We start from the raw sequence: 26,983 nt of genomic DNA on the forward strand, positions 1-26,983 counted from the left end.
TCTAACTGCCTTCAGACTATCGAAAGACTCTCTTGAGCTCAAGGGTTTTCGAAGGAGGCAGCTAGAGCGATCGCGAGGGCTAGAAGATCCTCTACCATCAGGATCTATCAGTCGAAATGGTAGGTATTTAGAGACTGGTGCAAGTCCTCCTCTATTTCCTCTTCCAAGTGCCTCTGTAGCGCAGATTGCGGATTTTCTGCTTTATCTGAGAAACGGTCGCTCCCTCTCTGCATCCACCATTAAAGGCTACAGAAGCATGTTAGCTTCTGTTTTCAGGCATAAGGGTTTGGATCTTTCTAATAACAAAGATCTCCAAGACCTGCTTAAATCTTTCGAGACTTCCAAGGAGCGTCATATTTCGACTCCTGCTTGGAACTTGTACGTGGTCCTACAGTTCCTTATGTCAGACAGGTTTGAACCATTAAATTCAGCCTCCCTGAAGGATCTTACCCTCAAGACACTTTTTGTGGTGAGCTTGGCTTCGGCTAAAAGGGTTAGTGAGATACATGCTTTTAGCAAGAACATCGGCTTCTCCGCTAATAAAGCAGTATGCGCTCTTCAACTTGGTTTTTTGGCCAAGAATGAACTTCCGTCTCGTCTTTGGCCTAAATCATTTGAAATCCCCAGTCTTTCTGAGATTGTAGGGAATGAAGTTGAAAGAGTGCTGTGCCCCGTTAGAGCTCTTAAATTTTGTTTATCCAGAATTAAACCGCGACGAGGTTGTTCAGAGGCGTTATGGTGCTCCGTTAAAAAGCCCTCTTTGCCCATGTCTAAGAATGCGTGGTCTTATTTTATTAGACTTTTGATTCGGGAGGCACACTCTCATTTAAGTGAGAAGGATCATAATTTACTTAAAGTCAAGGCTCATGAAGTTACAGTGATAGCAACTTCTGTAGCGTTTAAGCAAAATAGATCCATTAAAAGTATTATGGACGCGACCTTTTGGAGAGGCAAGTCGGTTTTCGCTTCATATTACTTGAAAGATGTCCAGACTCTTTATGAGGACTGCTACACACTGGGACCATTCGTAGCAGCGAGTGCAGTAGTGGGTGAAGGTTCTACCACTACATTCCCTTAATCCCAATATCCTTTTAATCTACTCTTGAAATTTTTAATCTTATTTTGGGTTGTACGGGAGACTAAGAAGTCTTTCGCAATCTTTTTGATTTGGTGGGTGGTCAAAATACTGTTTCTTGAGAGCGCCCAGATTAAGGGTATTGATGAGGTCCTGTTATAGGGGTGTTCACCCTGGATATAGCAGCTCCTGGGAGTCTTTCAGCATCCTAAGAGGATCGCTGGGCTTCGTGAGGATAGCGGACTAATGAGGCAGAGTAATTATCAGAGTCAGCTTCCTTACCAGGCACCTATACTTAAGTTTGTTTTTTGAATAGTTGTCAAAAACTCTTGAGCATATACGCCTTTATTGTTTTAATACTGGTCTCTACCCACCACCATGGGTGTGAATCAGCTATTTATATATTCACCGGCTAAGTTTAATATTTAAAAATGATATTTTCATTATAAAATAAATTTTTGAATATACTTACCTGGTGAATATATAATATTGAAGGCCCTCCCTTCCTCCCCGATAGAGACCCTACGGACTGAGAAAAACTGGAGTGGTTGAGAAGTATATGCGGTATCTGGCCGATAGTCGGCGCTGGTGGGCACACCCGCTACATTCATGGCGATCGCTCGAGAGTTTTTGGAATCTGTCGACCGACGGAGACGTCAGCTATTTATATATTCACCGGGTAAGTATATTCAAAAATTTATTTTATAATAAAAATATCACATTAAAGGTCAATTAGCTATTTAAATAATCGTAATTTTCTAGAATGCAATAATGCTTCCTAAACGAAATTGAATATGGAGAGAGAGAGAGGGAAAGAGAGAGTGTGTGTGTGTGTGTTCTTTCACCTGTTGGTCTACCCTTCAGAGGATTCCTACAGTGAAGAGAGGTATTCACCCACTCCCCTGCCGAGGGAGTAGTCCCTTCACCAGCCACTGGGCAGCAATCTTCCTGGTTGCTGGAAGGATTGCAGACAGTGGTAGCAGACGGTTGTTGCCTTTCCCATCTGCGAGAGAAACCTCCTTTTCCTGTTTGGTCTCCCCTCCTGGGGATTCCTCCGGAGGGAATTGGATTCATCCATCCTCCACCCTTGTTATTCGAGAGCAGGCCATCCTTGTCTTCCCAGCAGACTCGTCATGCCCATTGACTTGTCTGAAACTCCCGACGGAGATCCTGAGTGAACTCCCTCAGTAACTCCAACTGCCACATGTAAATATCTTTCCCAAAACAGTATCCTTGCTGCGACTTCATGCTTGGAGACTATCCAGCTCTTCCTCTATCAGAGATTCCTTTCCGCAACAAGTTGTGAAGAAGATGTCTGGATACCTACGTAGATCTTCGGCTTTGGCCATCCAGGCCAAGTGGACTGTAGTTGGTATGGAAGTGGTATCCTTGCCCTCAATGCCACCATTTCAGCGTTAGAGGGGTTCCTCGTTTACTTTCAGGAGGAAATTTTCTTTCGGTTTAAAGGTTTAAAGGCTGCTCATGAATGGCAGAGACAAGGGACAGTGACATTGCCCTAGAGACTGACCATATTACATATGATCAGTGCCCAAGCCCCCTCTCCACCCAAGCTAGGACCAAGGAGGGATGGGCAATGGCTGCTGATGACTCAGCAGATAGACCTAGAGGCTCCTAGGCCCACAAGGATTGTGAGGTTACAGCGACCAAAGGAACTAACGAGTTTGAGCGAGACTTTAACCACAGTCAGGCAATCATCAGGCAAGGACGCTACCACCAGACCACCAGTCCTTGAGCCTTATCTTCAGACCGAAAGGAATTAACCTTTCCTTAACGTCGGCATCGCCCCTCCTCATACGGAGTTTCGAGCCTACAGACCCTTAGTCAGAAGGGAAACCTCCACCACAGGGCATGATTTGCATCCTTCGGCCCCTAAAAGGTCCCATCTACAACCATGTATTGGCGTGCTACTGTTATAAGCACACATTGAGTAAGTGTTGTTTCAGATGTATGTAAATGGATAACTGAATACATCTTAATAGTTTTTAAGTATTTATTCTATAAAAACAACAGAGTTAAACATCTCCATCACTGGAGGAAGCTGGGTTGGTCCAGATGACCAATTCTGGTGAAGTATAGATATGAACTGACTAAATTATCGATATCACAGATATCGTATGCTTAGTTTACGTTAGACACGTCACAAACTCGGAAGACACCTGCATCCGGTGACGTCACAAACTTTCACACGCTTGAGACAATGTGTTGACGTTAAGAAGAATGTCAAATTGCTGAGGTTTGCATTGTATGTCCTGTTTACGATTTGAATGACTACAGCAAGTCCCAGGGTTAGCTCCTCCAACCAACATGACATATTACGTCATTTGTTTTAAACATGTAATATTAACTATTCTAATTATTACATTAGCTCGGCCAGCTATCTCAATTTTTTTTTTACAAAAATTTAACAACAAGCCAAAACATGGTTATTAGGTGTGACTGGACATACGTATTATTCTTTGTTTAACTTTAGCCATAATCAACCGAGGACGAATGTCCAAATAGGCACATTAAAAAATAATAACAATAATGCATATAAAAAAGATATTACCAAAGCAAAAAGAAAAATGCATGATAAAACAAAGATCATATATATGGTACATTGCTAGCAAATGATTATATGGTACCAAGAAAAAAAAAAACTTCTGACTTACATATGATTCGGTAACTTGATAAAGAATAATTGTTACCTTTGTCAGAAACATAATACTCAATTTTTAGTGCACAAACACGAATTCCTGGTACGTACACGTACCACGGTTTCGTACATATATATATATATATATATATTTATATATAGGGCTGATATATTTTATTAGATGCCCATAGATTCTGTTATATATTTTCTTTTTTTTTTTTCTTTTTTCTTTTTTAACATTCCGGCTTATATATTTTTATTAGATGCCGAGAGAAAAATTATTTATATCTTTTTTTTTTTTTTTTTTTTAAATGTTGTTTTAAATGTATTTTTAACAATGCAAATGTAGAAAATTTCTTTAATTACATATTACTAGCGTACTAATCAGCTTTTCATACAAACTCTTCCCGACAAATTACTCCTTTAGCGAATGAGGTGGCCACTCAAACAGCTTTGAACTGAATCAAATAGGGCGTATTGTCGGGGCTAGGCAAATCGTTCCTTTTTAGCTGCTTGCTGTGCCGTAACCTACGCCAAACAAGGATGTTCTCGGCGATAAATATCACCACCGTGATACTCAAACCAGCTAGTAGTATGGGGTGAAGAATTTTCTTATAAGTCGGTGACAGATGGTCCATTTCGGTTATTTTCATCAACCGCTTGGCAACTTGTCTGTTGTACGGGAGAGGAAGTGCTGGCATTGTAGAGGTCCACGTGAAGTTCGCGAAGTAGGCTCGTTCTCTGATGATTGTCCGTAGACCAGTCACCATGGAATTCGGGGAAGTCCCGACACAACCATCTGCTGCGACGAAGATATGGGTGAAGGACGTGGATCCGTCAGGGCATGATACATTGAAGCCGTCCTTGTCGTATCGTATCCACGAGCCATTGTTCAGTCTGCAATTGAACTCATTATTGTCAAAGGGATAAAGCTTATCCAGACAATTTTCACTTGTATGGGAGAGAGCACCGTCTAGCACTATACCTAACTCGCATGAATCCATTAAGTTTTTATGGAATTCAAATGAGTCAGCTGTACATATTTTTCTATCCATTGCGTCTGAACAGTGAGTTAATTGATTTAAGTCTTTAATGACCGTATATGTTTCCTTGTCTGGGGAAATCAATACGTGTCCTGTCAAACTGGATATTACTGGATTTGAGTGATTCGTCATGAAAGTCGGAAATGGTGATATCCTGTAAGATTGCCAGGCATCAGAAGAATCAAAGGGAATTGTAATCCTAATCTTGTTATTATCTACGTTTACTGTAATTAGGCTGTAATAAAATTCTAACCTATGTTCGTCTAACAAAGGAACATAGCCTAGTTTATCCCTTCCGTTCTTCAGAATTAATTTTAAGTAACTTATAGGCAACAAATGGGGCGACAATACACCTTTAGTTGCTAACGTGATAGCTTTTACATAATCCTTGGATTTCTCAATGAAATGTGTAATTCTGTTATGTATGTGATCTATCTTTGAATCATAATACGTTAATGTTGCCAACAAATCCTGTACTTCCATAATTTGAACGATATTATCTGAATGTTCATTTAATAAATCCATAATTTTATTGATTGAAGCTAACTGATTCCTTAGTTCTGACATAATCAATTCATCTTTATGAGTCAAGAACTCAATTTTCTTATTTTGATTACTAATTTTAAGACGATTGGAAATTCCTAAACCTAAACTTGCAATAGACCCAAAGATGCTTAATGCAGCATAAATAAACGGATTCCGTCTTTCTTTATGTTCGTGTCCTACAGTCCACATCAAAAGGTCATAAGCCAAAGATCCCGTCTCGCCAGTCTTATTTTCCAAGTCATCAGATAGCATCTCTGCAACTTTTAATGTTGATCCAAGCAAACTCTTTGTAGTCAAATGAAAATGTCTTCTATGCAACTCATCCAATGATGCAGAAAACCTTGAAATGGCGGTTCTTAAGCTAGTGACATCATTCTCTTGAAGAAAGATTGCTTGCATATGCACTTCGACAATTACGTTGGTTGATGTAATAAAAATGTCTTCTTGTCTTTCAACTATATTGCCATATTTAGAATATATATTTTTAGTCTTAGAGCTCATCCCATACGAGAAAAATGTCTGAGCGAACAATATCACTCCCAACAACAAAAAATTCATCTTGGAAACCTGTAACGAGAAAAAATATATGTAATTACTCCTGTATTAAAAAGAAAACTTTTAATCACACAAAACAAAATAAAATTTTCCTTCACTTCTTTTCCTCTCTTTTCTTTTTAATTTCTTATGTGAGCCAATGGTACTATTCTCTCATCCGTGGGTTGGGATACGTTTTGAACTCTAAACCTATTGGCCGTTAATGTTTCCAAAATGTTAAATGGGCCTTCAAACTTAGGTGTTAGTTTATAATTGAGCCCTTTTCGTACATTGATTTGAATATAGATGTTATCACCCACGGTATATGTTTTAGTTGGTTTCGCTATTTTATCATGATTCCTTTTCATTATGATTTGTGATTCTTCTAAATTCTTTCGAAGGATATCATATCGACTTATACTTGCATTTATACATTCTTTTAAAGGATTTGATAGATTAGTTGTAGGCGTTAATACATGGAAAGGTGTTCTAACTGGGGTACCATACAATGCTTCATGCGGTGACATTTTAATTGATATATGATATGAATGATTCAGAGTACTCAGTGCCGCCGGTATTGCAATATCCCAGTTGGGGTCTGATCCCCCTAGTGTTACCCTCAATATATTTAATATCTTCCTATTTGCTCTTTCCACTAGCCCATTCGACTCTGGGTGATATATCATGGTATTTATTTTCTTTATGTTGAGGAATTCACACAATGAGGTAAGAAAGTGATTATTAAATTCACCACCCGAGTCTGAGATTGTCATGTGTGGAATTCCATGTTTACAAATGAAACACTCGTAAAACTTCCTAGCGCATTCAATCGCAGTTTTAGTTTTAAGCGCTATTAGTTCTGTATATCGAGTTAAAGCATCTATAATTACTAAGAGGTGCTTATTTCCTCTGTCTGACTCGTAAAATCCTGTTAACAAATCTAAATGTATTCTTTCAAAGGGTTGATTGGGCACAGGATAAGCTCCTAGGCTGACAGGTGTTTTCGTATGCCCTTTGTTTTCCTGACATGTGCGACAATTAGCTATATGTCTTTTTATATCTGTAAGCATTGTATGCCAATAAAACAATGATTTGGCTTTCTGTGACATTAATGAGAACCCAGGGTGTCCATGTAATGGATTTGAATGCAACCAATTCAGGACAGTGGAAATAAGTGAGATTGGTACTACTACCTGGTCGTTAGTTACATGTGGTGTATTGCGGGTTTTTCTTGTCACAGTCCTACACAGAATATTATCTTTGATTATATAATTCTGCTGCTTATACTTTATATATTCCTTTTCTTTATGATTGCCTTTCAAAGCATTTATAATTGTTTCTATTTTCTGATCTTTTCTTTGCTCAGTCTGTAACAATTCAGCACTCCAGCCTAAATCTTCTTGTTCAGATATTGTTTTTACAATAGGCATGGATGTTGATATATCTATTAATTTAGCTAAAGGCTCCGTACAAGATGACACGGGGTTGCGTGATAATGCATCCGCAATGATATTTGCTTTCCCATGTAAATACCCGATTCTTGCGCCAAAATCTTGAATGATCAAATGCCACCGAGTTCGTTTAGGGCTGTGGTTGAAGCCTTTAAAGAACTCTGTTAGTGGTTTATGGTCAGTAAGAACCTTAACGGGATAACCGTAAATTATGAACTTAAAATGCACTAGCGAATTAACAATAGCTAGTCCTTCCTTGTCTATTACTGCATACTTACTTTCGGAAGTTCTCAATTTTCGAGAATAGAAAGCTATCGGGAAAAATTGTTTATCATATTGCTGAAGCAATACCCCTCCTACTCCTAAGTCTGATGCGTCTGTTGCAATGAAGAATTCCTTACCGAAGTCAGGAAATTTTAAGATAGGAGAACTACACAGTTCATCTTTCAAAGTATTAAACGCCTGTTGATGTTGCTCAGACCATATGAAATCTACGCCCTTCTTCGTAAGATCAGTTAAAGGAGCAGCTATTATTGAATAGTTGCGTATAAAACGCCTGTAATATCCACTACAACCCAGAAATTGCTGTATTCCCTTGACATTAGTAGGTATGGGAAAATTACGTATAGCCGACACCTTATCATGCACTACTTTAAGACCTTGGCTTGACACCATGAAACCCAAATATATTAATTCTGTTTTGAAAAATTCACACTTACTAATCTTTACCCTTAAGTTATGTTGTCTTAATCTCTGTAGTACTAGTTCTAACTTACGTAGATGTTCTTCTAAGGTGTTGGAAAAGATTACAAGATCATCCATATAGGCATGCAATATATCCCCTAACAAGTCTCCAAACACTATGTTAATCATTCTTGTAAATGTTATAGGAGCACAACGTAAACCAAAAGGCATCCGTAAAAATTCATAATGTCCCCTGGCTGTGCTGAAGGCTGTGTATGGGATACTATCTTCTTCTAATGATATCTGGTGAAAGCCTTTAAGTAAGTCCAAACTGGTAAAATATTTATTCTGACCTAACAAAGACAAAATATCGTCAGTACATGGCACTGGGAATCGATCAGGGATCGTTTCCTCGTTTAGACGACGAAAGTCGGCGCAGATACGCCACGTTCGATCTTTTTTCGGTACAACTATTAAAGGAAAATTATAAGGGCTGTTTGATTTTCTAATGACTCCTTCCTCTAACATTTTACCTACTTCATCATTTATTTCATTCTGGAATTTCATACGGAGTCTGTACGAGGGTACATATATAATTTTCTGCTTGTCCTTTAACCTTATTTGATGCTCGATCACATCTGTTTTTCCTAAGGATCCATCCGTAGTGGAAAAGACATCTTGATATTTAGTTAAAAGTTCAAAAATTTTCTGCTGAATTTCTTCGTCTTGAATGTCCTTACTGATTTTATTTTTAATAGATCGCAAAAGGGATTCATCCGCAACTGATTGAGAGTGATTGATTTCAGCAACGGTAAGAATACGATGTTTATAAACTTCTACATCCAAGATATGTTGATTTTTGTGAATTACTAAAGTGTTATTTAAATGATTACAGACTTCGATATTACATTGCTGATGTGAGCCTACTGTATAAATAGCTTGTGTGACAGACAATCCGTTAGTTTTCAAAGTATCGGAAAGGATTAATATTTCAGATCCCGGTAGTGTTTTCTTTATTTGCACTATTAAATTCGAAGGTATGTTTGGTTCGATAGATTGCGTGCAAGATGATATTACGGGTGAACGAGAATTCTGCTGGGTCGCGTATATTATTTCTTTATTAGTGAGACAAGTTATTGGTTCTTCAAGTTCTTGAAGTCTTGAAGATCTTTCTCTGGTTTTACAGCTTTTATGTTGAAGTCTTGAAGATATTTCTCTGGTTTTACAGCTATTATTTTGAAGTCTTGAAGATTTTTCTCTAATTCTTAGAGTTTAACCGCTGTCTTAGAGTTTAATCGCTGTCTTAGAGTTTAATCGCTGCCACCATTTATTGGCGTGCTACTGTTATAAGCACACATTGAGTAAGTGTTGTTTCAGATGTATGTAAATGGATAACTGAATACATCTTAATAGTTTTTAACCCTTTAACCCCCAGGCTATTTGGAAATTTCCAACCCTTAACCCCCAAGGGGTTATTTTTTTCCCAGCACATTTTGCAGTATATATTTTTTAAATTGCTCTAACAGACTTAATTTTTGTCATAGAGAGGTCAGGTTGGTCTCATTCTCTTGGAAAATGTCTGAATTTTATCAAAAAATTATCAAAAATATGAAAAAAATAATTTTTATAGCATTTTTTTGCAAGGACGTACCGGTACGTCCATGGGGGTAAAGGGATGGCTTTTGTGAAACGTACCAGTACGTCCTTTGGGGGTAAAAGGGTTAAGTATTTATTCTATAAAAACAACAGAGTTAAACATCTCCATCACTGGATGAAGCTGGGTTGGTCCAGATGACCAATTCTGGTGAAGTATAGATATGAACTGTCTAAATTATCGATATCACAGATATCGTATGCTTAGTTTACGTTAGACACGTCACAAACTCGGAAGACACCTGCATCCGGTGACGTCACAAACTTTCACACGCTTGAGACAATGTGTTGACGTTAAGAAGAATGTCAAATTGCTGAGGTTTGCATTGTATGTCCTGTTTACGATTTGAATGACTACAGCAAGTCCCAGGGTTAGCTCCTCCAACCAACATGACATATTACGTCATTTGTTTTAAACATGTAATATTAACTATTCTAATTATTACACATGGACTCCAAGCAGCAGATGTTCACCTAACCTTGATGACAGGTCTCCTGTCATGTTGGCTTCAGCCAAGAGAGTCGGGGAACTCCATTGGCTGCCCTTACTGTCTCTCATTCACGGCGATGGTTCAGCTAATGCTCGACCTCGTTTCTGGCAGCTCCAATCCCAGAATCCAAACTCTTCAGTCTGAGATTCCTTCGAGCATGACCAATGATCCATATCAACGGTTACTATGCCAAAGAGAAACTGGAGGCCCTACCTTAAGGAAACTGCAAGAGCTTACCCCCGAGTGTCAGCATTCTTCTTTAGCTCGGGGAAGGTCAAGAGAAGTATCACCAAGAACACGTTCTCGTAGAAGAGACAGAGAGCTCATAACATTAGGGGCAGGAGTACGCCCTAGCATCTTATAAGACTATTCTTTGATGTAGGCCTTGTCGGCAGGTATTTAGAAGTGTTAAATAACCTTCACTACCCACTTCCTGTAGGATGTGACCCACATGAACATGCAGATGTTCCTCATTGATCCTGTGGTGGGTATACAATAAATGGTTTTAAAGCCTCAGGCTTCTTGATGGACAAGTAGCAGATGAGGGAAGGCAGAGTTTAGTCATGGCTAATTCTGGGAGGCTTGACAAAGAATGACTGGGTCTTTCTTTCTTTCATCTTCTACCCTGTGGGTTAATAGCACCTACCGTACTCTGCAAAACTGCCCTCCTCTGTTTGCAGGTGGAACCATTTCCCTTGTGTAACCTAGTATAGATAAGTAAACTCGTTATGTCCCCATTCCTTCTGGCAAGGTGGGATTGGATAATGTTCATGTTACCCTCAGAAGAGTCCGATGACTCGGAGAACTCTTACCACCAGTCACAGTGTTAGTATCACAAGCACACAGCTTGTGTAAGCCACTGACCATGCGTAGCACGATATTTCGTGAGATGTAAGGGTTCCTACTAGTTACATGTAGAACATGTACAGAGAAAACCTCTGGTCAAATGCCGATAAGCTATATTGAAGTGGACTGCCACCCTCCTAAGGGGTAAGTTATCCCTATAAATACTGAGGGTTTGTGTTAGTGACGGAACAAAGGACAAATTTAGAAGTACAGTAATTTGTATTTGTTCCAACAAGGAGTACTTACCTCGAACTACTTTCTTAGGAGTATCTGGGATCTCCCCCCATCCGACCAGAATTTTGTGTAGTTTACCCTATTCCCGTTCTCTATGCGGGGTAATCTCTGGCGGAGTGATACGCGCCCAGAGATGACCCGGGGTCAGAGAGCATGCTTTCTCAGGTCTCGCTCCTCAGTAAGTTTCTGGTCGCGTCGGTGTTAACACACTGACGCTCTCTCTCTCTAACCCAGTGCGACCCTTTGTGTCCCACGTGGTCCCTTGTGTGCTTCCCTTCCTTTCCCTCTGTGTTCTTGTGTCTCGCGGTATATTACTAGTGCGTTATGGAGCAGCCCCGTTGTTGCCCTGGGCCTATGGCCGGCAAATCGTGTGGCGCTTTTCTCTCAAAACCCCAAGTTGACCCGCACTCCTTGTGTTCGTCGTGTAGGGGCAGTGTTTGTTCCCCTACAGCTACGTGTCCATAGTGCAAGTCCTGGATTGAAGTGCAGTGGGTGCGTTACGGCACGAAAAAGAAGAAAGCCTCTCGACGGTCCGCGAGGAAGTCCAACGTCTCTTCGCCTCTCGCTACAAATTTAGAAGTACAGTAATTTGTATTTTTCAATATTAAACTTAGCCGGTGATCATATAAGCTGCAACTCTGTTGCTCGACAGAAAAACCTACGGTCAAAATACGCCAGCGATCGCTATGCAGGTGGGGGTGTACATCAACAGCGCCATCTGTCGAGCAGGTACTTAGTACTCCAAGTAAACAAAGAACCAATTTTCTCTCTGTCGGGCTACCGGCAAGACCTACTAATACGCTGTTACTAACTGGATTTGTTTTCACAACTATTTGGTGAAGTATACTATTCTAGTTTTGAGCTTTCGCTATGCAGGGGTTTTATCTTCATCTCAAAACTTGAACTCGTTTTGGATAGATTTAATTATGGTGACAAAGAGAGTATGGACTCTCTTTCACTTTTAAATGGCCGATCCTTCCCTTAGACGGAAGTGTGTTTAGATTTTTAGTAATTTTGCTTAACACGTTATAGATCTATATATTTTATATCTCTCCGCCTTTATTAGGCCTCTTCGATTAACTTTCCATTTATTATAAACATATAAAAATAAATTTTTATGTTTTGTTTATATGCGACCTTTCCTGATAGTAGGCGGTCCTAACTTGGAACCGAAGTTAATCAACGTTGAGCCCTTTATATCGTATTTAGCCTTTAAAGAATTTAAAACTTTTTAAATTTAATGTTTTATGAAAGAATTTCTTTGATAGCCTTCGTACTGTTTTCTAAGATGAACTAACGTTTAGTTTTTTTAGACTACGCAGTTGTTGACGTTCAGGACGTTCAACATGCGCTCTATCGTTACGATAGAGAGAGAGTGTATCACGGTTTCACTTTGCAGTAAGAGTAAATCGATTCTGACGTTTCGTTCATTCTTTCTTAGCTTAAATGTTTTAAATTCTAAATTAAAGGAACTTTTTATTTGGAAAACCTTTCAGTTTTTTCCTTTAGTCAAATAACATGTTTTTTTGACGATATATAATTGGGCTCTTCTCTTAGATGCGAAATCAAGAGAGAAAGAGAGAGAGAGATAGAGACGGAGGGAGAGAGAGGAGAGAAAACGTTCCGTTCAAGCGGGTAACGTTGTTCTCGCGTTACTCTCGTCCCTAGTCGCTGTACGGGGAAGAAGGTAAAACGTTTCTAGGGTTTTATTCTTGTCCCCAGGCTATGTGCGGTGAGAGATTGTAAACGTAGTTTATTTGAACTAGTGTTTAGTCTCTTTCCCAGCCACTGAATTCTTTATCTTTATATATGTTTTCTGTTTTTTGCTAGTATTAATGAGCTGCATTATACGACTGTTTTCGCAATTACTACCTTTTAATGAAGGGTAGAATTGCGTGTTTCAGGTAGAAATCAGTAAAAGTTTCGATTTCAGTGAAATAAGTGCAAAACAGAAAATCGAAGTGATAAAGTGATATGCGCAAAGTGTTACAGTGTTGCGTCCGAGGGTTCGTCTGTTCGTGCCTGTCGTTCACCTAGTCCGGGACCTCTTGCAAGCTCCCAAGCCCAGGGGAGAAGTAATGTCGAACGACGTATGGGTTCGTCAGGCCTTGATCAGCGAACAGACGTTTCCCTCCGTGGTTTCGGGCGTATCTACCCAAGATCGCCCCACCCACACAAAGACGAGAGAGCCCATTTATTTCTCGTCTGCGGAAGAGGTTTCTCGTAAGAAACCATGGACCAAGGTCTCGCAGCTTATTAAGCGCAAGTCGGTCCCTTCCGCGCAAGTCCAACGGCCCAGTTGTAGCCACTGGGTCAGTTCGGACTCGCTGCAGTCTTCCGACGACTGCTCACCTCCTAAGAGAGGCAAAGCGGTACCGCATCAGGCAGTCACACCGTCTGTTGCCGCACCTGCTCCTGTAGACCCTAAGTGGTCTTTGCTGCAGACCATGCAGTCTCAGTTAACGTCATTGATGCGGGACTTTCGTGCGGAGAAGGTTGACACTGCACCAACCTCTAGCCTACAACCAACACGGTTGTGCGTCCGGTGGACGCTGAGGCGACCTTCTGCCGCACTCCAGCTGAGAGAGTCCCGCCACCCATGCGTTCCAGTGTACCCTGCCAGCCGCATGTTGACGTTCAGTAACGCACGGAACCTTCCGTTGACGTTCGCGAGGTACAACAACAGTCTAAGTTGTTTTGTTTTGACGCGGTGCGTCAACCTCCGCATTCTAGAGTTGTTTTGACTGCTCAGTATAGACAGTCAAAGCAGTCTCGAGTGAACACTGTATGTCCTCACGCACCTGTTGTGGTTGACAGTTCAGTTGTTGACAGTTCACAGACTGTCAAGCAGTTACATGACGTTGCCTTCTGGTCTGCTACTAATGCACCAGTGCTGTATGTCCTCACGCACCTGTTGTGGTTGACAGTTCAGTTGTTGACAGTTCACAGACTGTCAAGCAGTTACATGACGTTACCTTCTGGTCTGCTACTAATGCACCAGTGAGAGACTCACTGAGATAACCTATCTTTTATCGGACAAGGTTCCTGTAGATAAGAAAGTGCTGTTCTCCCTCCTACTGATATTCCCTTGAGGACTCTGTCATTTGGAGAGGAGCCTTAAGCTGCTTAGCCTCCTATGGACTTTAATTAAATCATGATGATTTTTTAAGGATCTTCGTCCGGATCTTGTAACTGCTGCTCCTCGTTCGCCTAAACGTCAGAACTTACACTAGGCCTAGCTACTTCGAAGCCGTTGTTTTTAAGCTAGTGCTCTCTCGCTCTCCTAGAGAGCGTTACGTTGGCTAGGCGACTGGTTTTTGCACCAGGAGGAGTTTTAGGGATACAGCCTTTGATTTCCCTTCTTTTAAACTGGCTTATAGAGCGAGAGTCTGATAGGACACGAGAGAAGTTCTCGGCTTGGGAGTTCATGCCTCTGCCCAGATAGACTTCTCAATTCTGGTAGACTCGCCCTGTCGCCTAGCCAGGAGACGCTCCAAGTTGTTTACAGGTCAACTTCTCAACTTTTGTCGAGCCTTTGAAGTTTTGCTGTACTATTATGTCACACATAACAAGGCTTTCAGGGATGGTAAATGGTTCCGCCTCAGTTGCTAACCCCGTCTGTTGCCACACCTGCTCCCGTAGACCCTAAATGGGCTTTGCTGCAAGACATGCAGTCCAAGCTTGCGTCCTTGATAGAGGACTTAAATGCGGAGAAGAACCTTCTGGCCAACAACCTTCCAACCGGTTGGTTGTGCGCCCTGTTGACGCTGAGGTAACCTACTCGCGTCTGCCAGTTGAGGTGGTTCCTCCTTCTGGCCAACAACCTTCCAACCGGTCGGTTGTGCGCCCTGTTGACGCTGAGGTAACCTACTCGCGTCTGCCAGTTGAGGTGGTTCCTCCACCGATGCGACCCAGTGTGGGTTGCCAGTCGCACGTTGACGTTAAGCGACGCTCGGAGGTGGTTGTTGACGTTCAGGACGTTCAACAACCAGCAGAGGTGACTTGTTGTGACGCAGTGCGTCAACCTCAGCAACCCGGTAGGGTGTTGACTGCACAACCCAGACAGTCTAGACAGTTTCGGGTTGACGCTGTACTTCCTCGCGCACCCATGGTTGTTGACAGTTCACAGACTGTGCAGCAGTGCCATGATATTGCGTCCGGCTCCGTCACGCATCCACCAGTGCGACCGGATTCAGCGAGTCAGACGTTGCCCACTCCGTTGCCGTTTCCCCATCAGTTTCGGATAAGGAACCCTCTGATGAGGACGTTGCTGAACAAGACGATCAGCCCCCAGCCCTGCTATCCATCCAGAAGATGCTGAAGAAGGAACGCTGCCCAGTCAGGCTGTGGATGAGTCTGGTAGGGACACTGTCATCCGTGGATCAATTTGTGTCACTAGGAAGACTACACCTCCGTCCTCTTCTTTACCATCTAGCTTTTCACTGGAAAAAGGACAAGACGCTAGAAGCGGTCTCGATCCCGGTTTCCGGAAAGATAAAGTCTTGTCTGACTTGGTGAAAGGACTATATCAACCTTAGAGAGGGTCTTCCCCTGACTGTTCAGACTCCCAACCACGTTCTCTTCTCGGACGCATCGGACGTAGGCTGGGGTGCGACATTAGACGGTAGGGAATGCTCGGGATTATGGAACTCGAGTCAAAGGACAATGCATTTCAACTGCAAGGAGCTACTGGCAGTACGTCTGACCTGGAAAAGCTTCAGGTCTCTCCTTCAAGGCAAAGTGGTGGAGGTGAACTCGGACAACACCATGGCTTTGGCGTACATCTCCAAGCAAGGAGGGACCTACTCTCTGACATTGTACGAGATCGCAAGGGACCTCCTCACCTGGTCAAAAGGTCTAGACATATCACTAGTAACGAGGTTCATCCAAGGCAACTTGAATGTCATGGCAGATTGTCTCATTCGGAAGGGACAAATAATTCCAATAGAATGGACCCTCCACAAGGATGTATGCAAGAGACTTTGGGCCACCTGGGGCCAGCCAACCATAGATCTCTTCGCAACCTCGATGACCAAGAGGCTCCCAATATTTTGCTCACCAATCCCGGACCCAGCAGCAGTTCATATAGATGCCTTTCTACTAGATTGGTCACATCTAGATCTATATGCATTCCCTCCGTTCAAGATTGTCAACAAGGTACTGCAGAAGTTCGCCTCTCACGAAGGGACAAGGTTGACGCTAGTTGCTTCCCTCTGGCCCGCGAGAGAATGGCTCACCGAGGTACTTCGATGGCTAGTAGACGTTCCCAGAACACTTCCCCTAAGGGTGGACCTTCTACGTCAGCCACGCGTAAAGAAGGTACACCAAGGCCTCCACGCTCTTCATCTGACTGCCTTCAGACTATCGAAAGACTCTCGAGAGCTAGAGGCTTTTCGAAGGAGGCAGCCAGAGCGATTGCTAGAGCAAGGAGAACATCCACCCTTAGAGTCTACCAATCGAAGTGGGAAATCTTCCGAAACTGGTGCAAGTCAGTATCCGTATCCTCGACCAGTACCTCTGTAACTCAAATAGCTGACTTTCTCTTATATCTGAGGAAAGAACGATCTCTTTCAGCTCCCACTATCAAGGGTTACAGAAGCATGTTGGCATCAGTCTTCCGTCACAGAGGCTTAGATCTTTCCAACAATAAAGATCTACAGGACCTCCTTAAGTCTTTTGAGACCACGAAGGAGCGTCGTTTGGTTACACCTGGTTGGAATTTAGACGTGGTACTAAGATTCCTTATGTCAGACAGGTTCGAACCGCTACAATCAGCCTCCCTGAAAGATCTCACCTTAAAGACTCTTTTCCTGATATGCTTAGCCACAGCTAAAAGAGTCAGTGAGATTCATGCCTTCAGCAAGAACATCGGCTACATGTTCTACAACTTGGTTTTCTAGCCAAACACGATCTGCCTTCTCGGCCTTGACCAATATCGTTCGATATTCCAAACTTATCGTATGGTTGGAAATGAACTAGAAAGAGTCTTATGTCCTGTAAGAGCTCTTAAGTTCTATTTAAAAACCTTTACGAGGCCCGTCTGAAGCTTTATGGTGTTCAGTTAAGAATCCATCTTTGCCTATGTCAAAGAATGCTTTATCCTATTTTATCAGACTGTTAATACGAGAAGCTCATTCCCATCTGAATGAGGAAGACCAAGCTTTGCTGAAGGTAAGGACACACGAAGTTAGAGCTGTCGCAACTTCCGTGGCCTTTAAACAAAATAGATCTCTGCAAAGTATAATCGACGCAACCTATTGGAAAAGCAAATCAGTGTTCGCGTCTTTTTATCTTAAGAATGTCCAGTCTCTTTACGAGAACTGCTACACTCTGGGACCATTCGTAGCAACGAGTGCAGTAGTGGGTGAGGGCTCAACCACTACAATTCCCTAATTCCATAACCTTTTTAATCTTTCTCTTGAAATGTTTTATTATTGTTTTTGGGTTGTCCGGAAGGCTAAGAAGCCTTTCGCATCCTACTTGATTTGGCGGGTGGTCAAAGTCATTTCTTGAGAAGCGCCTAGATTAGAGGTTTTGATGAGGTCCTGTTGTATGGGTTGCAACCCTTGATACTTTAGATCCTAGGGGTCGCTCAGCATCCTAAGAGGATCGTGAGGCTCCGTAAGGAAGACGTACTTTAAAAGGCAGAGTAATTGTTCAAGTCGACTTCCTTACCAGGTACTTATTTATTTTATGTTTGTTATTTTGAATAACTGCTAAAATGAAATACAAAATACTTAGCTCATAATAATGTAAACATGTAATGCTGGTCTCTACCCACCCCCCTGGGTGTGGATCAGCTTATATGATCACCGGCTAAGTTTAATATTGAAAAATGTTATTTTTATTAATAAAATAAATTTTTGAATATACTTACCCGGTGATCATATATTAAAGGACCCTCCCTTCCTCCCCAATAGAGACCCAGTGGACCGAGGAGAAAATTGGTTCTTTGTTTACTTGGAGTACTAAGTACCTGCTCGACAGATGGCGCTGTTGATGTACACCCCCACCTGCATAGCGATCGCTGGCGTATTTTGACCGTAGGTTTTTCTGTCGAGCAACAGAGTTGCAGCTTATATGATCACCGGGTAAGTATATTAAAAAATTTATTTTATTAATAAAAATAACATTTTTCTAATGATACAAACCTGGAGCTATTTATACAGATTGGTCTGCCAGCACCTGTCTCTCAAGAAGTCCTGCCTGCAAGCAAAGTGGGTGCTCAGCCCAGGTGTGTGAGTGAGTGGGGTAGCCAGCTATCCCACGCCCCCTCCTGCTAACTAGTGGGATGGATTGTTAACCCTTGCTAAAATTCTTGTGGCTTGTATTTCAGCTTTGCCAAAAGTAACATCCTATCACATATCCCCCGGTAAGTCCTGCCTGCAAGCAAATATGACGATAGACCACAGGTGTGTCTGTGAGCAGGATAATCGGTACTACCCCCCGCTAACTAACAGTTGGGTAGTTGCACCTCGCTAAAAGTCTGAGGGTAGTTATCCAGCTTTGCCAAAAGTATATTCCCTAATAAAGATCTCAAGTATTGCATCATTAGGAAAAATATAAGTTACAGTACTTTAAATATGTAATTTTTATGTGAAATTTGCTATTTAGAGGTTTATTATGCCTGGCCAAATTTAAATGAATAAAAGATAATTGAATAGATAGGAATTGAACTTTATTACATTATGAAATGTTCCTCTACAAATTCAAAGGAAATTAGTATTATTAGTATTGGGAGATTAGCTTTAAAAAGTTCTGTTAAGATTAGTTAAAGTTTTTTTCATCTATTTTATAACAACCTCTGAAATTAATTAACAAAGCTTTTTGGTTTGTTATATAAATTCAAGTGGAAACTAATTAACAGATTTTTTTTTCGTTTCAACAGAGATGAAAGCAACAATAATCTATCCTGCCGAAGAAAAGCACATTTTGCGATTCGAGAAACAAGCTTCGTCTTTTGTAAATGAGACTCCAGAGCTCTACAAAGATGTTACCAAACCTTTTATCGAATCCAGTTCGTTTAGTAAACAAGTGAGACAGATGAAAGACACCTTTTTTTGTATAGTTGAATGTTTGTGTGAGTGCTGCAAACTTGAAAGTAATTTGTCACATTTTATATTGTTGATCCCTGAATTTACTTAGTTTTATATAAAAAATGTTTCTCTCCAGATTTGGTAGCAAAGATTTTGTACTGCAGTGTAATTTTCTGGTAACTATTTGATATTTCCAGGCATTTGCATTATGTCTGTCTTTTCTTTTCCTCTTTCTTTTTGGTAAATAGGCCTTTCCATTGTAGTTGTAGATAACATTCACTTACTATATTGCACATTATTACAAATCCATTATGTATGTAATTGTAATTTGTGAAACTTCAGTAACCGTGGACACTTCTTTCCCAAATATCAGTAGAAAGTTTCATGAGGCCATGTTGGCAAAAGGGCAGTCTCTGGTTCTATGTAGGTAAGAACATTATTTGCCTACTTTACGCCAGCAAATCTCTTATAGATACTCATTATCATCATTATTATTATTACTAGCTACGCTACAACCCTGACAGATAAACCAGGATGCAACATGCTCAATGTTTATTTTAATGTTGTTGCTCTTCTTAAAATATTTTATTTTACTTCGTCTCCTTTCCTCACTGAGCTATTTTCCCTGTTGGAGCCCCTGGGCTTATAACATCCTGCTTTTCCAACTAGGGTTGTAGCTTAGCAAATAATAATAATAATGAGATGTATGGATACCTCCTCTACATTTTTTTTACTAGGCTAAGTGAGTCATCTTTGCGATTGTTGTAGTAAAAGGTATATATCTCTGGTTGGAGCAACTCTATCACAGATCGCAGATTTCTTCGTCTTGTCTTCCTTTGCGGAGAGAAGCACCTCTCAGTTGCAACTGTCAAAGGACTACCGCTCGTCCTTGGGCATAGTCTTCTAATTAAAGGGCATGAACTTCTCCACTTCTTGGATGTTGTTTTTGCTTGGGAGGAGCTTCAAACAGTCTTGTCTACCTTGGGATCTCAGTCCCCAGAATGGGATGTGACTCTAGTCCTCAAAGCTTTTTCATATACCCCATTTGAGCCTTTGAGGAGTTTGGGAGACATGGATCTAACTCTCAAGGTGTGGAAGGTCTCGTTCAGTTTTGTGTCTGACTTCTTGGATAAAACCCAGAACTTGGCAACACATGACCCCAAGTTCGAATCCTTCTCCGTCCCCTCTTTTTGGGAGGCGTCGGGTAGTGATTGAGAGTAGATGCTCTTGTGTCTTTTGAAGGCTCTGCAGTTTTATTTGAGAAGAACCCGACGCCCAGCCTGATTCTCAGAGATTTTTTGTTATTGCTGGCAGGTCCAAGAAAGAGGTGTCAAGGAACATGATATCTTTCTGGCTTCGAGACAATTCGTAGAGCGTACGCCTCAACTGACGAGAGGGTTGGGGTGCCAGCTGTGACTAGAGTTCAGGAAATCAGGGGTATTAACCCCACTCTTGCTTTCAGGAGAAACCTGTCAATGTGACAAGTATTAAAGGCTGGAGTCTGGGAAAGCAGACTATCTTCATGGCCTTTTACTTCCGAGAGTACAGTATTATTATTATTATTATTATTATTATTACAAGCTAAGCTACAATCCTAATTAGAAAAGCAAGATGCTATAAGCCTAAGGGGTCCAAAAGGGAAAAACTGCCCAGTGAGGAGAGGAAACAAGGAAATAAAAAACTGCAAGAGAAGTAATGAACAAACAAAATAAAATTTTACTAAGAACAGTAATAGCATTAAATTAGATCTTTCATGTATCATCATTATTGTCAGCATCATCATCGTTATCTCCTTCTATGCTTATTGACGTAAAGGGCCTCGGTTTGATTTTCTCAGTCGTCTCCATTCAGTACTTCTCCATTGATCATCTACTTCACACTTCATAGTCCTCAGGCATGTAAAAACTTAAAAAGAAATAGGAGGAAGAGAAATAAGGTAAACAGCAAGCCTGGGTGAACCTCAAGCAAGAGAACTTTAATCCAAGACAGTGGAAGCCCATGGTACGAAGGCTATGGCACTACCCAAGACAAGAGAACAATGGTTTGATTTTAGAGTGTCTATCTCCTGGAAGAGCTGCTTACCATAGCTAAAGAGCCTTTTCTACCCTTACCAAGAGGAAAGAAGCCACTGAACAATTACATTGCTGAAGTTATCCCCTTAAGCAAAGAAGAATTGTTTGGTAATCTCAGTGTTGTCACGTGTATGAGGACAGAGGAGAATGTGGAAAGTATAGGCCAGACTATTCGGTGTATGTGTAGGTAAAGACAAAATGAGCCGTAACTAGAGAAACGGATCCAATGTTGTCCCACATGGGACAAGGATGCTTCTCGTAGATATCTATAAGTGTGAATGTACGGTAGTATGACTGGTTTGTCTCCTTCATTCTTCTGTCACCCCTCTCGGAGACCAAGCGGTCTAAACGTTACATGCTGGTTCAGACCTGATCCGGACGAGTTACACTTCTGAGTTCCATTCTTTGGGTCTAAAGGTGATTCTTATACCAACCCATTGATCATCATAAAAGGTATATATTTCCAACTAGCATCCCCTGTAGGGCAAAGGTGTCTCTAGTTTGATCAGGTACATGCTTGCATTTACAGCCCAGGTCCTATCAACCTTTCATCCCTTTGAAAGTCAGGTAGGAGGTTGCTGGCATTATCGCTTTGCTTTGTTACAGATCAAGGGGTGATCACTTCCTTGGAAGAAAATTAGCCATCCTGTGTAGGTTCTAAGGGAACTTCCAAATCACCAAGCAGTGAATCTTCCTTATTAAAGGATGAGGGTTTGTATGCTGCGTAGGAACAAATCACAAATTTTCAAAGTATTTTGTATTTTTCCTAGCTGTACAGACCTTAGACCTTTAATCTCGGCAAGGTGTGGAACTCCTCGTTCGTTATCTAAATTTGACGACTGTCTCCTACTCGCACTGAAAACTTCTCTCTAATTAAAAGACCCGGGTTTGTGTGGCTAGAAAAAAACATATACCTTTAAATTTTCAATATTAAACTTACCCGATAATCATGTAGCTGTCAACTCCGTTGCCCGACAGAATTCTATGGAGGGATACGCCAGCTATCACAATACTAGAAGGGGGTGTATTTACCAGCGCCACCTGTGGCCAGGTACTCAAGTACTTCTTGTTGACACCTCCTCAATTATTCCTCTGTCGTGCTTCCGGCAAGACGTTCTGGGATACGCTTATGTTCTTGGAGTATTTTCACGACTTTGGTGAAGTATTTCTCTTTGATTTCGGCTGTCGCTTTACTGGAAACTTCTATATTAGCTTAGTTAGCTTTTGGAATTAATTTGATTAATTTTGGTGACGAGAGAGTATGAACTCTCGTTCACTTTTCAATGGCCGACCCTTCCCTTAGATGGAAGTGTTGGTGTCTAAGAGAGTATAGACTCTCTTTCTTAATTTTGCTTAACAAAGTTATAGATTTATTTTATATCTCTCCGCCTCTTATAGGCCTCTTCGATTAACTTCCTTTTATTATAAACTCATTAAAATTAATTTTTATATTTGTTTATATTCGACCTTCCTAATAGTAGGCGGTCTTTTACCGAAGTTAATAAACTTTGAGCCCGTCATTTCGGTTTTACCTGTTAACATATTATGCTATTTCCGCCACAGAGTTTGAAAGATTTTCTTTGACAGTCTCGTACTGTTTTCAAAGCTGAACTAACGTTTTGTTTTGTCTCTGCAGTTGTTGACGTTCAGAACGTTCAACTTGCACTCTATCGTTACGATAGAGAAAGAATGTTCACGGTTTCACGTTGCAGTAAGAGTAACCGTGTCTAGCGTTTTGTTCATTCTTTCTTAACTTAATGGTTTTGATCCTAATAAAGGAACTTTTCAGTTTTTTTCCTTTAACAATAATATGTTTTAACGATATATATGATTGGGCTCTTCTCTCAGGTTCTAAGTCAAGAGAGAGAGAGAGAGAGAGAGAGATAGAGACGGAGGGAGAAAGAGGATAAACGTTTCATTCAAGCCTGCCAGGCGTACGAGTAACGTCGTTATCGTTTTTTGCTCTTCTCCCTAGTCTCTTTAGGGGAAGAAACTAAACGTTTCTAGAGTGATCTAGTGTTTAGTCTCTTTCCAACCACTGAATTATCTTTCATTAGATTTTTCTGTTACATTGTAATTCTGTTTTCGCAATTACTAACTTTGAGAAAGGATAGAATTGCGTATTTCAGGTACAAACCACTTAAAGTTTCGAGTTCAGTGAAATAAGTGCAAACAGAAATCAAAGTGATAAGTGATTAGTGCGTGAGGGTACTTTTGTGCGCGCCAGTCGTCCTCCCAGTAAGGACCTCTTGCAAGCTCCCAAGCCCAGGGGAGAAGCAATGTCGAAGGGCATAAGGGTTCAGCAGGCCTTGATCGGCGCACAGAAGTATTCTCGGTGGTTGTGGGCGTGTCTTACCGAGACCGTCACTCCCACCCGCAGACGATTGAGCCCTTATTTTGCTCGTCTGCAGAAGAGATTAGGGGAGAAAATAAAGGCAGAGTAACGCTGGTCTCAGGTCTCAAGACTTCTTAAACGTTAAGTCCAGACCTATGCCAGACGTACGAAGTTAAAGTTCACAACCCGAATGCAGTCATTGGGTTAGCTCTGACTCTCCTCAGTCATCAGTTGATTACACTCCGCCTAAGAGGAGTAAGGTTCTGCCACAACAGATCTCTGCTGTTAAGGCTTTACCTCAGCAGAACTTAGTGTCTGCCGACCCCAAGTTAACTCTACTGCAGTCCATACAGTCACAACTTTCGGTCTTGATGCGTGAGTGTCGGGCTGAGAGTGTTGCACCTCCTCCTCCGCCTACACTCCCTCCACCTGTTCTCGCTCCGCCTGTGCTCGCCCAGCCTGCACCTGCTCCGCCTGTGCTCGCCCAGCCTGCACCTGCTCCGCCTGGTCGCAGCACCATCTGCCAGGCGTACGATGTTGTGAACTCTACTACAGTCCATGCAAGCACAGCTTTCGGACTTGATGAGTGAGTGTCGGGCTGAGAGTGTTGCTCCTCCGCCTCCGCCTACACTCCCTCCTCCGCCTCCGCCTACACTCCCTCCTCCTACACTCGCTCCGCCTGATCACAGTACCATCTGCCAGGCGTACGATGTTGTGGACTCTACTACAGTCCATGCAAGCACAGCTTTCGGACTTGATGAGTGAGTGTCGGGCTGAGAGTGTTGCTCCTCCGCCTCCGCCTACACTCCCTCCTCCTACACTCGCTCCGCCTGATCACAGTACCATCTGCCAGGCGTATGATGTTGTGGACTCTACTACAGTCCATGCAAGCACAGCTTTCGGACTTGATGCGTGAGTGTCGGGCTGAGAGTGTTGCTCCTCCGCCTCCGCCTACACTCCCTCCACCTACACTCGCTCCGCCTGATCGCAGTACCACCTGCCAGCAGTTCCACCTGCCAGGCGTACGATGTTGAGACACGTGCTGAGTTTGCTGTTCCCTGTGGTGTTCAGCCTCCGCCTTTCTTAAGGCAACCTTTACATTGGGATCAGGAGGATTATACCTCTCTTCCTCCGCCTCCACTTGCTGCTCCACCAGTGATGCAACACTCGGTTGAGGTACAACAACCTCTCCCGTCCATGAGTCAGTTTCCTCAGCTCTTGCTGCAGCGAGCTCAACCCTCCATAAGGCAAGCACCACAACACCTTAGCCTTGCGCCTCAGGAGCCTCAGCTTGCGAGACATTTACCTTGTTCTGCGCAGCCTCTTCCTCATCGCGCTCCGCTCACACCACAGGAACTGGAACTTGCTACTCCGCTTCCGCCAACCGCTCAGCAAGCGCAACCCTTGGGTTCAACCACTCATGCTAGGAGTCAGCCTCCTCCACCCATGCGCCTTCCTTCTGCTTGTCTTTTATTCAGCCTTTGCAGACTGAGCCTCAGGTGTTCCCTCATCGGAGTCTTGAAGAGGAAACCACACTATTGTTGTTCCAGCTCGTTCTGACTCTGCTGTTCAGCATACCATGGTTTAAACCCCATGCAAGCATGCATAAAGCACTCTAGCACTGGTCATGGAATTTCTGAGAAATGTTAAACGCCATGCACACGCTCTGCTTTCCTTTCAGCAGGCTCTGCTTACAGCAGGCTCTGCTTACTACATGCTCAGCATTCAGCATGCTCTGCATTCAGCATGCTCTGCATACAACATGCTCTGCATACAGCATGCTCTGCATTCAGCATGCTCTGCATACAACATGCTCTACATACAGCATGCTCTGCATACAGCATACTCTGCATACATCATGCTCTGCATACCTTACCGCATGCTTCTCAACACATCTTGGGTTGTTGCCAACTCACTAGACTGTCAAGCAGTTTCATAACGTTGCCTTCTAGTCTGCTGCTTTGCACCAGTGAACCCTCACTCAGAGAACTTAGCTTTTCTAGGATAAGGTCCCTGTAGATGAGAAAGTTCTTTTCTCCCTCCTTCTGATATTCCCTTGAGGACTCTGTCATTTGGAGGGAGCCTTTAGCTGCATAACCTCTTATGGACTTTTATTTAAGCATAACATGCTTACAGGGAAGGTAATGGTTACACTTCAGCCGCTAATCCCGTCTGTTACCACACCTGCTCCCATAGATCTTGAGCTGTGTTGCATGACATGCAGTCCAAGCTTAGTCCTTGTTAGAGGATTTTTTGTTTACGGAGTCAATGTGTCACGGGGAAGACGTTCAACAACCAACAGAAGGGACTTGTTGTGACGCAGTGCGGCAACCTCAGCAACCCGTTAAGGAGTTGTCTGTACGACCCAGACAGTCTAGACAGATTCGGGTTGTCACTGTACTTCCTCGCTTGCCCATGATTGACAGTTTACAGACTGTGCAGCAGTATCATGATCTTGTGTCCGGCTCCGTCAGACGACTGGCTTTTAAGAGCTCCCTCAAGTCGTCGCTGTCTGGAGATTTTCAAATGGACTATGGATCTGACCAAGGAACTGGGCCTCCTGGTCAATTTTGAGGAGTCTCAGCTCGTTCCATCCCAGACCATTGTCTCCTTGGGTATGGATCTTCAGAGTCGAGCTTTTCGGACTTGTCCGTCGGCCCCAAGGATCTTCCAAGCCCTAGAATGCATCCAGAGCATGCTGAGAAGGAACCGATGCTTAGTCAGGCAGTGGATGAGTCTAACAGGGACACTTTCATCGCTGGCCCTGTTCATCGAGTTAGGGAGACTCCACCTCCGCCCCCTTCAGTATCATCTAGCTGCTCACTGGATAAAGGACATGACGCTAGAGACGGGCTCAGTTCCTGTTTCCGAAGAGATGAGGTCTACTCTAACGTGGTGGAAGAACAGCATTCTTCTCAAGGAAGGTCTACCTTTGGCTGTTCAGACCTCCGACCACCGTCTCTTCTCGGACGCATCGGACACGGGCTGGGGTGCGACACTGGACGGACAGGAATGCTCGGGAACATGGAATCAGGAGCAAAGGACACTTCACATCTATTGCAAGGAGTTGTTGGCAGTTCATTTGGCCTTGATAAACTTCAAGTCCCTCCAGCTTAACAAGGTGGTGGAGGTGAACTCCGACTACACCACAGCCTTGGCTTACATCTCCAAGCAGGGAGGGACTCATTCGAGGAAGTTGTTCGAGATCGCAAGGGACCTCCTCATTTGGTCAAAAGATCGAAAGCTCACGCTGGTAACGAGGCTCATTCAGGGCGATATGAATGTCATGGCAGATCGCCTCAGCCGGAAGGGTCAGGTCTTCCCCAC

General features: G+C 42.5%; 1 protein-coding gene across 2 annotated transcripts in view; it reads left to right on the forward strand.

The window, feature by feature from the left end:
• Dcps (Decapping enzyme, scavenger) overlaps positions 1-26,983 on the forward strand; it is a 178,582-nt gene that overhangs the window by 141,283 nt on the left and 10,316 nt on the right. For both annotated transcript variants that reach the window (XM_068361202.1, XM_068361203.1), the window contains exon 4: positions 19,102-19,247. In XM_068361202.1, coding sequence (XP_068217303.1) covers positions 19,102-19,247 — 146 coding nt within the window. The remainder of the gene's footprint in view (positions 1-19,101; positions 19,248-26,983) is intronic.

The sequence above is a fragment of the Palaemon carinicauda genome, chromosome 37 (genome assembly GCF_036898095.1).
Source record: "Palaemon carinicauda isolate YSFRI2023 chromosome 37, ASM3689809v2, whole genome shotgun sequence".
Taxonomy (NCBI): domain Eukaryota; kingdom Metazoa; phylum Arthropoda; class Malacostraca; order Decapoda; family Palaemonidae; genus Palaemon; species Palaemon carinicauda.